Below are 13638 nucleotides of genomic sequence, written 5' to 3' on the forward strand. Positions count from 1 at the left end.
AGTTTGATAAAAACCAAAATCAACATTGATATTACATTAACATTACACAATCCAGCACTTTTTTCAGACTATCAAACGGCTGCAAAATAAGCCTGTAAAGTTATATATAAGCACATTAACCCCAGAAAGTAATTGTAACCCTACATAACATTTTATTAAACTTTTAACATCACAAAACTAGATAAACCTGACAAACACTGATATACTTTGCAACGTCATCTGGTGTTTTAAAAACATGACTTATCCTAAACCTCATATCATTTGTTACACATTTTTACTTAGCACGTGATGCAGCATGTTTACCTAAAACAAACGTGTTTATACGTTATTATTGTGTAAGCATATCATTTTGCAATAATATGGTGGAACGTCCACAAACTTCGCGGTGTCAACAATAAACCAAAAGCAGCCAAGTGCTCTTTAAATGGTTCAGTTTTTCGCAAAATGCTTACACGATTGTGTAAAGTTTCTTTGACAGTTTTACTTGATTGACACATGGCGTGCGGCAACCTTTACTGTTTCCCCCTTCGAATCGTCATTTGAACATCCGGGCACTCGTCTGCTTGATTGACAGTTGCCATAGCAACAGCCCAGGCTGTCGCCATTTTGTCAGTTGCTTTTTTAATCTTTCAAATGTTTTCGCTTCCCGCCGGAATAATGCAGTCACGCGCTCGTAACAGTGACAGTTTTGGAAAGGCTTCGCCAGCCGCGTCGGACTGAAAACGACACCGGGACAAAGAATCGGAATGTCAGGAATATATTTATTGGGCTAGTAGTCCGTGTCTCGGGTCCGCCGGGCCGGTCCGCTGCGCAGGTTTGGAACGCGCGCCATTTTGTGAAAACTGACAGAAAAGCTTAAGGGTTTTTGTTCACCTTTTCGCGCAGCGCTTTCAACGATATCTGCATGTCGTTGGTTTTTTGTGACACGTTTTGCGTTTGAACTCAATCCATTTGCGTCTCCGCCTATAGAGAAGCGAATAATCTTGAATGTGCGTTTCCGAGCGCTAGCTGGTTAGCCGCGTTCGTTAAAGTCACTGGGAAAGAGCGCTAACTAGCCGCTAGCCATCACTTCGCCACTTACAGACCATGATTAATACACAAATGAGATCTGACATAGGCAAAAACGCATTGGAAAGACGCTGTTTTACCTGTCAATCGAAATAGGAAGGCATTTAGCCCCGTCTGGCTCAACACATTAGGGGTGTCTCATCGGAAGCAGCGTAGAGAAACTGGATCAGTCGCCTCTCTTTACTGGATCTGGGACTTTAAATGAAGATCACACCATCAAAGGTGAGTATTTGAGATGTGTGGAGGTCTACGTTAATTTTGTGGCCTTTGTGGGTTTGTTTACAAACCGCTTGTTTGGTAACTTAGGAGCTACAGGCTAGGTTGATTTGGCCTAACGTTAGATGGCTAGCCGATTAATAACTTTACTCGCGTTAGTTAGCGATCTTTGTTCGTGCACCAGATAGCTCATCCGATCACCAGCGTCTGCTTTTACACTCCCCAAACCTCAGTAGCGAGCATTTGTTAAGGCATGAGGGCAGTCTGTTTAACGGGTAACCCCGTATAGCTTCGCTAGGTCAGACCACCGGAGCAAATGCGTGTGTATTTGTGGGGGTTTGCTCAGCCTACGATTTTTCATATACCCTCAGAAAGTCTGCCAGCTGGTGATTATAGAAGTGTATCATCACATCGCTCTGATGGGAGTGTTTGGCTGGTAACGCTGGTGGTGGAGGTGATGATGATGATGATGAAGCCCCATGACTAGCGTGTTGTCAGTTAGCCATCAGGCTGGTTTCCTGTCGGGGGAAGGGGGCTGACATTAGCCAGCGATGTGATGCCTAACCATAGTTATCCAGCAAACATTGCTCAGTCATGTAGTACGGGTTTAGACTTTAGCGTGACGATGGAGACGTTAAACGAGCCCGATCGAGTCCGATGAATGGCTAAGCCAGCTAGAGAGGTAAGGTCCGCTTTACCTGTCACTATCACTCAGTTAAACTCTGCTTGGTGTTCAAGGCTTTTTGTCAAGTTATTTATAGTTAATGTGAAGGAATGGATGGCACGCCGCTCAGATTTGTATTTGTTAGTATGTGTAAAGAAACGCTTTTGTCTTTTTTTTTTTTTAGATGAATAACGGCCACTGTCCAGGTAAACGCAGGACAGGTTGTTAGATTCCCCCTCAGTGTCACCTGAAGGTTCAGCTTCGGTTATGTTATATGCATAACAAAAGTACAGATGCATTATGCGCAGAGAAACGTCTCTTAAATAAGGTCATGGTTTGTTGCTTCTGTTTCCCTGAGGTAAACTTTATTCTTAAAGTTCATAGGTAGATCTATGTCAGATGCCATCTTTTTTTGTCCATCACTTCCTCCCACGGCAGCCTAAAAGTGTGATTGACAGCGGTCCTAGTTTAACAGGGGTTTTATGTTCTTTCTCGTGATGCAGTTTGTTGTTTTGAACAAATCTTAGTTCAGTTACGCTTGAAGAATAAGTTGCATGCATTTAGCCGGATATGCAGGAACGGGCCTACATGCACAAAAGGACCAGGATCTATACCGTACGCTTTTTTTTTTCTTTACACTCCATGCACAGTCTATTATCCCTTTTCTTTCCATCTTATTGACATTGATTTGGCGTTTCAGTGGTGCTGAAGTCCAGCTGATCTGCTGTTGTTATTTCAGGACTTGCTTTTTATTAGCTGTTTAGAAATTAGTCAGAACATTTTGATTAATTACTGCTTTATGCAACCAAGGGAAATGTAAATAGGAGGAAATGCTATTTATTGTTTTTTTACAACTTGCGTATGTTTGGTTCAATTAGGCACAGCTCTATAGTAGTTGTGAACTTAGGCTTATTGAAATGGGAATTCAGAGTTAACCAAGTTTTAAGAAAGAGATCAGAAAATAAAGTACAAATGCATGCACGTACTTACTTTTGAGATGAGGTTTAATTGTTTCTCTTTTATTGTGATGTTTATCAAAGTTTATTTGCAGCTCTTCCTTAGATATGACTCTAAGGAAAGTTTTAAATGTGGAAAGATAAGTTAGTTAACACTTATTGCAAATGAATGAATCAAGCATTTTACAGTTAATTAAGATTAAATTACACTGGAAATCATACCTCCAGGTTAGCTGTTTTGAAGCAGAGATTGTTGTGCGGTTATGAACGTCTTACTACATTGATTCCTGTGGTTTGTAGTATTTGTCAAATTCAGTACTCGTCACCGTGTGAAGTGGTGGTTAAAGTTGCCGTCATGGCTACATTTAGTCACTTTAACATTTAGTCTGAAGTGGGATATCTGTTGGGTAGCAAAAAACCAACAAGCTGTTTTCTTTTTTTTGTGGCTTAGTTATAACTTGGGTGAAGTTTGTGTCTGTTTGCTGTACCTATTTTCATGTTCTTGTTCTTCGCCCAAAATAAGTGAAATAATTTCTGGGACACATTTTAACTTTTGTGTTTTGAGAGGTGTCACTAGTCATCTGAAGTCATAAATTACAGGGAGCTGACCCACTATTACAATGTAAGTAAGGGCCAGTTGTGTTAAAGAGCCTTATTATAGATTGGAAAATGTTTGATGGAAAGCCATAATTGTTCTTGTGGCATGTGCATTCAACCTGATTGGCATTATTGTGAGAAGGTCATTTAATGAACGCAGTCTATACTGCACAGTAGTCAAGGGATTTTATTGTTTGTATGATGTTTACCTGGCCTGACAGTAACCAGACAATAATTGAAAAAGATAAACTAAATGTCAAAAGCTCCGGAGGATTATTTATTATTATTTGGGCATTCCAAAACACACATCAATAGTTTTTATTATTATAATTGATTTATTATTATTATTGTTATTTCCTCGATTGGATCTGTATATTCACAGATCAGTATATTCAGGGTTTTTTTTTATGTTTTTAGAAGTTTAAACAGACTTAGAAATAAAATGTCGATCTGAGTGACACACAGAATGGTAAAATGGGGGGGGTATATTTAATATGTGCAAAGCCATAATCACATATTTGTATGTTACGAATTGTATCATATTTAATACAGGCCTATAAATTTGTGTTGTTTTGTTTTTAGTTATAAAAGCTGCTTATAAATCACAAAAAACTTGATGTGCAGTAAGAGCCTCTTCTGTAGTGCAGAATGTAATGTTTCTGTTTGTACTGTGACATACATCAGTTTTTCTCTTGTGAACTGCATGCAGTCCTTGACAACATGAATCATCAAGCCCATATTGAGAAATATGCCTTAGCAGAACATATAAAAAAAAATACAAGCATCTCAATGATTTTTAACTATACCTTTATTTATATATATATATATATATATATATATATATATATATATATATATATATATATATATATATATATATATAAAGGGTGGGTGTGTGTTGATGAATTAATGTAAAAATATGTGCAGAAAATAATTTCAAATGGTTGTGTTTGAGACTGTAGAAGTGTTTCCATCCTCTGATATTTTGTGGATCACATGAATTCTTTGCCCTGCCTTAGTTAGGTCAGCTGAATCATTCTCCGCTCCTACACCATGAGTGGGGTCTGAGCTGCTATTTTGCTGTCAGGCTCCAATGTGGTGGATGCTTCATCTAAGTGTGCCAAAGTTCAATTTTATTTCTTGTTTATTTCTTGTTTTCTTATTGGAAAATGGGAGCAGCTCTGCCCTGGCAACAAAAGTAGGCTATTTGCATACTCTTCTGTGATTGGCTTGAACATTGATGGGCTTGCCAAATCACACTGTATCTTCTTGGTGATAGGCTATGCTAATTAGGTGCTGTTGCTGGGATTCTGAATAGTGGTGGGATTCTGTGTGGCTGTGGTGCATTGTGTTGCCTGGCAAGAGATGCTGATATATGAGCAAGCTCCTTATAATTATCACCATTTACAGCTAAAAAAGGACAGATTTCTGACCAAAAATTTGTACTTGACATGAAATCTGTACTGTAATCGTTTCTCTTTTTATTAAGAAATTGAGATGAGATCTGTTTTTTTTTTTTTTTTTTCTGTACAGTTAGACTGTCATTTTTAGATTGCTAAGCTTCAAATGTTAGTGCCTGTATTTTTTGCCATTCCTCTTACAGGAACGTGTTATATTCTGATAAACAAGATTCATAAATGCATAGATTTTTTATTTTTTTGTAAATGTGTATATATTCGCTTTCTATCCGGTTGTGTTTTAGTTCTAGTGCCACAAGCCTATGCTTCATTTTTGTTACATAAAGATCTCTGAGATGGTTATGCTCTCCTAAAACAGAAATGGATAGTCTTAATAACCTGAAAGAGGTTTGAGGTTCAAAGGATCACAGGGAGAGAGGAGAATTTTGTTCTAACACACATTAATTTAGCTTAAATTTCCTCTAGGGGGAGAGACCTCAGCATGCAAACCCTCGTCTGTCCGGCTTGCACCCTCTCTTTCTTTCCATGCTGCTGGTCTTCAGATGGCTGCTCCCATGCCTCATTCGCACCAGCAGTACAGTGACTGTCACCAGCAGAGTACAGACCAGTCTGTCACTGTACTGCCATACAGTGATCAGACACAAGCACTCACTGCCAGCCAGGTACTGGATGCTCCACTCCTGTTTATGCACTTACTTTTTTTTTGCATTGTAAATAAACATGGATGCAATAGGCTCAATTATTGCATTTGTACTAACGTGAATTATTCAATACTTTTCCCTGTCTTTTGATTTTGACCTCTTAGTCAAAAGTATGTCCAAAAAAAAGTCACCTAGTAAATCCATGTGTTCCCTTTTTTTTATTGCAGAGGCACATGCCCCAGTGCTTTCGTGACCCCACTTTAGCTCCTTTAAGGAAGCTTTCCATAGACCTGATCAAAACCTACAAACACATCAATGAGGTAAAATGTCTTCATTTTATTGCTTTTCTCATATCTACATTACTTTCCTTACCATAGTATGTATATTAAAAAAAAAGTAATAACAAAAAAACAAAGTTATGATACTAAGTCATAATCATATCTTTGAAAAGTCTTTTAGGATGTTTTCACACTAAGTTGCAACAATGCTCAAGGATTTATGAATTGACATTAATGCTGTGAAAATTACTTTCTCTTTTTTTTGTATAGGTGTATTATGCAAAAAAGAAACGACGGCATCAACAGGGTCAAGGTGAGGACTCCAGCCACAAGAAAGAAAGAAAAGTCTTCAATGATGGCTACGATGATGAGAACTATGACTACATTGTCAAGAATGGGGAAAAATGGATGGACCGCTATGAAATTGACTCTTTAATTGGAAAAGGGTCATTTGGCCAGGTATAATGTTTTCTTCAATTGCTTATGATTTAGATTTAAAAATGAAAAAATCAAGATGTTAGGAAATTGGGATATTATTAGCTCTTGTCCTTATAAAAGAGAGGTAAAGTCCATAGCTGGAAAAATGATGCACAGTATAATTGCCATTTCAAAGTAGATTTAATATTTTAAGGAAATAAAAGATTTTTGTTTGTTTTTTTTAGGTTGTAAAAGCTTATGACCGAGCTGAGCAAGAGTGGGTAGCAATTAAGATTATCAAGAACAAGAAGGCCTTTCTGAATCAAGCTCAAATTGAAGTACGGCTTCTCGAGCTCATGAACAAACATGACACAGAGATGAAATACTATATAGGTAAGCGGCTTGTTCAGTTCTTCAGCATTTCAAAATTGAACATGCTGTGCATTCTTTCAATTTCACATCAAGTTTTTTTTTTTTTCCCACTGTGTTTCTTTTCTCAGTACACTTGAAACGGCACTTCATGTTCCGGAATCATCTTTGCTTAGTATTTGAAATGTTGTCATACAACCTTTATGACTTGTTACGGAATACGAACTTCAGAGGTGTCTCTTTGAATCTGACACGGAAGTTTGCCCAGCAGTTGTGTACAGCACTACTGTTTCTCGCTACACCTGAGCTCAGCATCATCCACTGTGACCTAAAGCCAGAGAACATCCTGCTATGTAACCCCAAGAGAAGTGCCATCAAAATAGTGGACTTTGGGAGCTCCTGCCAACTGGGACAAAGGGTATTGTGAAGCGACTTATTTATTGAATGTAGGGGAAAATTTTGGAGATTGTTACAGGATGCTTAAAATAATTCCATATTCCTCCTCCATCAGATATATCAGTACATCCAGAGTCGATTCTACCGCTCCCCTGAAGTGTTATTGGGTATGCCATATGACCTGGCCATAGATATGTGGTCTCTGGGATGTATTCTGGTGGAAATGCATACAGGAGAGCCTCTATTTAGTGGAGCCAATGAGGTAATAAGCTGTATGAACTTAATATGAATAATGACGATGCTTATTATAAGGTGTATTATAATATGTTATGTTATAGTAAAAAAAATATAAAATAGAAAGTCACATAAGTCCAGTTTTTGCTTATGTATAGTTAGGAAGATAGTTGTTGTTTAAGGGTAGGTTTAGGAATATAGAACATGGTCTTTAAAAATGTGCCTTATAAGTACTAATTAACAGTCAAAATATTATTAATAGGCATGCCAATAAGAAGCTAGTTAATGGTGAGAATTGCTCCTTATGCTATAAGTTTGTTAGCAACACTTTTCTTTTTTTTTTAATCAAAACTCTTTTAACAGGTGGACCAAATGAACAAAATTGTTGAAGTACTTGGGATCCCACCCAATCACATTATGGACCTAGCACCAAAAGCCAGGAAGTTCTTTGAGAAGTTGTCAGATGGGACATGGAGTATTAAGAAGACCAAAGATGGAAAAAGGGTACATGTTACTGATGATTTAAAGTACAATCACTATCTTGTGATTTTTATTTTTTTTTCTTCTTTCTTTGCGGCTTTTGTGGAAATGCTTTTTATTGTTGCTAGAATGTCTTTCTGCTTTTTTTGCGAACAGTACAAACCTCCGGCATCTCGAAAGCTCCATGCCATCTTGGGAGTGGAATGTGGTGGACCGGGCGGTCGTCGGGCAGGAGAATCCGGCCACGCAGTAGCTGACTACTTGAAGTTCAAGGACCTCATTCTCAGAATGCTGGACTATGACCCCAAGACGCGAATTCAGCCCTACTATGCCCTCCAGCACAGTTTCTTCAAGAAGACGACGGATGAGGGAACCAATACAAGCAGTAGTGTGTCAACAAGTCCTGCACTTGAGCAGTCGCAGTCATCAGGGACCACTTCTAGTACATCCTCAAGCTCAGGTTCTACTATGATTTCATCTGTTCTTGTCTCTAAGCTCTTGGTTGTTAGTCTTGGTTTTCTTGGTAAAGCTTGTTAAACACTGTTGATTTGTTCTACTTCAGGAGGATCATCTGGAACAAGCACCAGTGGCAGAGCAAGATCCGATCCAACTCACCACCATCGGCACAGCAGCGGGCATTTCGGCACAGCCATGCCAGCCATAGACTGTGACAACCTTTGCCCTCAGGTGAGCCCACCTGCTTGATCTTGTCAAGTAGTTAAAGGAATGGTTCAACCAAAAGTTAAAATTGTGGCATGTTTTACTCACCCCCAAGTCATCCTAGGTGTATATGACTTTCTTCATTTAGACAAATGCAGTCAGAGTTTTAGTCATTTATCCTGGCTTATTCGAACTTGGTAATGCTGGTGGATGACAACCGTGACTTTGAAGTACTGCGTCAGAAAACTAACCTATACACCATCGGAGGGGTTATCACATGTACTCTGAAGCACATTGATGGGTTTTTGTAATGGTAACCTACATAACTGACTACCGGCAATGCACATGCATGTCACCTAGGATGGCTTGGGGCTTAGTAAAATATGCTGCAATTGTAATTTTTGGGTGAACTATTCCTTTTAAAGGCCTAACTTTGAATTGCCTTATGCCTAAACACTGTTTTTCTTTTCTTTGTTCAGGCGAGACAGCCTTATCATCCACCAGTAGTATGGCCTGGAATTGTAGGACCAGAACCTGTCACTGTAGAGACTCATCCAGTCCAGGAAACCACTTTTCATGTGCCTCCCCAGCATCCCAAGGCATTGCACCCCCATCACCACCATCATCACCACGGACAGGTCATAGCAACACGACCACGGCCGCGACTCTACAACTCGCCCACCAACAGCGCCTCCACCCAGGATTCCATGGAGGTGGTGCACGGTCATCTGTCCATGACATCCCTGTCTTCCTCGGCATCCTCTTCCTCCACATCTTCCTCTTCCACAGGAAACCAAGGCAACCAGGCTTACCAGCTCCGCCAGCTTCCTGCCAACACCCTGGACTTTAGCCAAAACGGGAGTATGAGTATGAGTATGGGTTTGGGTGCCTTCTCAAATCCTCGCCAAGAGACTGGTATGGCTGGACATCCCACGTACCCTGTTGCCACAAACACAGGAACTGGTCACTTTATAGCAGAGGGACACCTGGGCATGAGACAAGGCATTGATAGGGAAGATTCTCCGATGACTGGAGTCTGTGTTCAGCAGAGCTCGATGGCCAGCTCGTGACTTTAGCTGAAATGGGTTTGTTTTTCTGTGTGAATTTTGTTTTTGTTTTTTTTGTTCCGTTCCCTCCCCCCCCTCCCTTTTTTATGGTGGTGTTCATTTTCTCCTGTTTTTTCAAAAGGTGCATAGAGAATAAAAGCTGCTCACTTCTGAGGGGAGATATCACTGAACCGCTACAAAATGAAAAGTATTTAAAAAGTATATATGTATTTCCATCATTTTTACGTTGTCGATTTCTAGATAAGTTAACAATACTGCAGATAACCATAGTGAAACTGAGACACCCATCTGCTGATTCACTCACCTGCATACAGTACTTCTTTACCATCTGTTACACCGGAAACTAGGAGATTTGTTTTTATTTGTCCCTTTTTACGTTCAATACAGTGAGCATTTCAGAGCTGTGAGCTGTCGTACAGCTTTTTCTATGTAAAGCAATGCAAAATATTTGTTTAGTTCAAACAAGTGAAACATTATTGGACATTATAATTTGGCTGGTCGTTCTTTTCTTTACCCTTTAAGTGAAACTTCTCTAAAGAGCTGTGTGTTTAAACCTGTAGCGTGTCAAGGAAGCAGTACTTGCAGTGATATTTCGTGTTGTCGGTATCGTGTAACTCTTCGAGAGGGGGCACATAGCTGCGGAGCTCCTGTGGCGAGCGCTGGCCGAGCGGCGAGGAGGAGCTGGTGTTAGACAGGCAGGTTCAGTACTCTTCAGGCCTGGAGTCCTCCAGACCGGATGGCTTCGACTACGTACAGCAGCTGAGGAGCGACGAGGGGGGACAGATCCGGATCCGAGTGGATCTGGGGCTGTTGTCGAGAACCCTTTGGCCTTATGACTTTTGGACCTTGACTGAAAAGGAGCTGGACTTTATCATTAAATAGAGATGATGGCTGTCCTCTATTTTTAACATTTTAAAAGAGTCCTTAATTGGTTAGGGAAGGTGAATGAGAATGGTTATTCAGAGGCCTTTATTTAGCAAAGATTTCTCATTTAAGGGACTCCAAATTGCAGGGTCTTGCTCAAACGTCCCTAACATGACTTCCTAAAATTGCCGAAGTGGGATTTCACATTGAAGGTATTCATTCACATTAATTGGCTTTCTTTCTTTTTCTTTTCCTTTCTTTTTTTTTTTCTTCCTCTTAATTTCCCGTCAAGCATGTGGTTCCCATTGAAAAACATCTGCATAAATTTGCCTCTTTGTGTTGAACACAGAAGATATGTAATGAGATTTATGTGACTGCCTTTTTTCTCCTCTTGAATTATGCTGTGAATTTTACACAAATTACTTTTTCCTTCTTTATTACCGTCTCTTTCTTTTGATATACCAAAGCAGTTGTTTTTTATAGCACTAGGTGTCTGTAAGAAATAATGTAGCAGTTCACCACTTCAGCCCAAGGTTCATCGAAGTCCATTTTAGTCTGTATGCTCTTATCTCAAACTGGAACTTTTGCTGAACTTCATGTTTTAATGTTAACAAAAACTGAAATTGGTTTAATATATGGATAAACCTCCCCCGTTTGTTACCTTTATCCATTAGTTTTTCCCGTCAGCGGGAGGCAAGGGACACTGACGGTTACTCTGCAGGCTACAGAGTAGCTGAGAGATCACAAATTATTCTGAGGAGAGAAAAGCGTTTTGTTTTGTATTTACCTGGTCTATCAGTCAGTGATGCTGCCTTTTATACCTAATTTGATGAACATGCTAATTTCTACCTTTTTAAATCTCAGTGGCTACTTCAATTTATTTATTCAGGCAGTCTACTGTAGCTACTGTGACCTCCGAGTCCGAGTTGAATCTGTTATCAAGTGATTGGTTGGATGTTTGCCTCGGATGCGCTATTCAAAGGGAAACTAGAGGTGACTCGAAGCCGCACAGACACTGGGCACATGCATGTTGGTCTGAAGAGGACAAGTGTTTATAGTCACCATTCAGTCACGTTAAGGATAGCTGCGCTCACTCAAGGCTGTGAGCCCCCCCCCCAACCCACCACCACCTAGCTTCTCACTTTAGGTCTCAATTCTTCGAAGGAAGCCCGTTTTCTGCTGCTCTCGATCTAGCAGCTCTTCAGACTATCTTGCCAGAAAGTGCGTGGTGGTCATACTTGCAGATTTTCTTTTCGCCAAAACATCACTTTCAGCCGGAATCATGTTTGGTAACTACAAATCTCACAACGGCTAGTGGCAGTCAGAAAAAAACAGGTTTACCTGAATGTTAGCTTGATTTCAAAATGTTATATATATATATACGTAACATTCGAATGCAGTTGGCTGGCGTTGACACAAACATTCCAAATAATTCCAAATCTAAAAATTACAGAAACTTTTAAAAGAGTGCACCTGTTTTAGCTGTCACTAAATGAGACCTGATTTAGTGCAGTTTTCATGAAATGCAGCCCCTTTTTAATAGTTGAAATAGAATTTATGTATATATTTATATTTTTTTAAATAAAGGAAGTATAGAACTCACTACATTGCTCCTGCTGGTATGTCAATTACATTGCCATGTGTTTGCTTACCTGTTTATTTTGTTATTATTATTAATTTTAAACCCTTTTTGTCTTACTTGGTCACTGGACCAAAATTGGTTTTAGTCAGAGGTATTTGCCATCACCAGGACAACATTAAAGGTAGGGCTAATAACTTGTACCGAAAGAGTCTTTTCACAGGGTATATGACGCATGTATGTCCACACTTTTTCTAATGCTCATGGTTTGCTAGGTCTGTTTCTCCCCCATTTCTCTTAAATGCATTATAGGTAAATGTCACTGAATACACGAGATCATGGATTTTAATTCAACATTCTTCTGCCTTTTTGGATTGATTTTCTTTGTTGTTTCTTTTCAGATTTTCTTGACCCTTTTCATGCAACATGCACTATATAATTGAACAGCATGGGGAAAGGATAAGTGTCCACAGATTGTAAGATCTAGTCAAGACTTTGCTGTGTATATGAAAATGCCCTTTGTATTATATTCAAACAGTCTTATGTATGATATATAAAAAATAACTTAATTGACGCGTTCTTGGCTTTTTTCTTCATTTATTGCACGGTCTGTTCAACGCCACGTCGGTGTGATTTAGAGGGTTGTCTGTTAACAGTAACGTGAGTTCTTACAAGAACTTTACAAACGTGTTTAAATGAGTTTTATATTGTAGTTTGTCGAATAGGACGTATAAATGAGTAAAGGGTTCTAGAAAAAGTTCGACGGAACTGTGGGAATCGGCTTTAATCGGTTGTACTGGTCCTGTGGATGCTTTATATGGCGGTATTTTCTCCATACGGTGCGCGGCTCGTTGGTCTAGGGGTATGATTCTCGCTTCGGGTGCGAGAGGTCCCGGGTTCAAATCCCGGACGAGCCCAAACTTTTCTTCGCACAAATTGTTTATTTACAACTCACGTGGTTCAACGCAGGTCTCCCATGCCGAATTATGTACATAAGCTATACAAATACACACTGATTAATATATATACGAAAGAATCAAGCAAGGAATAGCGTTCATGTTCTATAGTTAGCTACATCGCAGGTTTTTTTTGTTTTTTTAAAAACTGGGTAATCTGCGATTTTAACATTTAATATGATCACATGCTTTAACACCCGTGTTGTATAGCCATTTATAATTTTTTTTGTTAATAATTGGAACATGGACTCGGTTCTTTCGAACAATTCCTTTCAAAGAATCGGTTCAAATCGAGCGATTCTTTACGTCATGACGTAGAACTGAAATCGCGCGCATTTTTGTAGTTCACTTTAAATGAAACTGGGACGTTTACATTTTAGCAACATTTGTTACATTGTTGTTTTGAAGCCCATCGCGTGGGCTTCTCTATGCTTCTCGACGAAGGCACATTGACTCACCCAATGTAGATAAAATGTGGTCTAATTTAGGGAGAAAATACACTTACCCGGAGACAAAAGCATCACAAACGATCTGCTGCTAACACGCTGGATGCCACACAAATATTAAAACAAACTTGTGGAGATTGCAGAACACTGCTCTTTGGCATCTGAGAGGAGTTTTTAAGGAGCCGGTCTCTGCTGCCATCTACAGGATTCACGTCTTTATTGAGCCCAAAGAGACTACTGTGCTAACTTCCGTTCTGGTCCCTTTTTTTCTTTTTAGTTTACAGATTTCTTTGTGCATTAACAACAAAAGAAGCAATGGATTTCTTTTAGTT

General features: G+C 39.4%; 1 protein-coding gene and 1 non-coding gene across 3 annotated transcripts; both read left to right on the forward strand.

Moving 5' to 3' along the window:
- The first annotated feature begins 395 nt into the window (after nucleotides 1–395).
- dyrk1ab (dual-specificity tyrosine-(Y)-phosphorylation regulated kinase 1A, b) lies at nucleotides 396–12477 on the forward strand. Of its 2 annotated transcripts, none has more exons than XM_043258874.1 (11): nucleotides 396–1290; nucleotides 5385–5581; nucleotides 5788–5880; nucleotides 6109–6297; nucleotides 6501–6648; nucleotides 6756–7042; nucleotides 7136–7282; nucleotides 7618–7758; nucleotides 7891–8194; nucleotides 8297–8421; nucleotides 8874–12477. In XM_043258874.1, the coding sequence occupies exons 2-11, from the start codon at nucleotides 5462–5464 to the stop codon at nucleotides 9462–9464; spliced, it is 2145 nt and encodes a 714-aa protein (XP_043114809.1). In that variant the 5' UTR covers nucleotides 396–1290; nucleotides 5385–5461; the 3' UTR covers nucleotides 9465–12477. The 2 variants fall into 2 exon arrangements, with proteins under 2 accessions (XP_043114809.1, XP_043114810.1); XM_043258875.1 differs by lacking the exon at nucleotides 396–1290 and adding an exon at nucleotides 1819–1966.
- Nucleotides 12478–12749: 272 nt separating this feature from the next.
- Nucleotides 12750–12821, forward strand: trnap-cgg. The gene has a single exon. It is a non-coding gene; the product is annotated as a tRNA-Pro (tRNA).
- The last annotated feature ends 817 nt before the right edge of the window (nucleotides 12822–13638 follow it).

Source organism: Puntigrus tetrazona, chromosome 15 (assembly GCF_018831695.1).
Source record: "Puntigrus tetrazona isolate hp1 chromosome 15, ASM1883169v1, whole genome shotgun sequence".
NCBI classification, from domain to species: domain Eukaryota; kingdom Metazoa; phylum Chordata; class Actinopteri; order Cypriniformes; family Cyprinidae; genus Puntigrus; species Puntigrus tetrazona.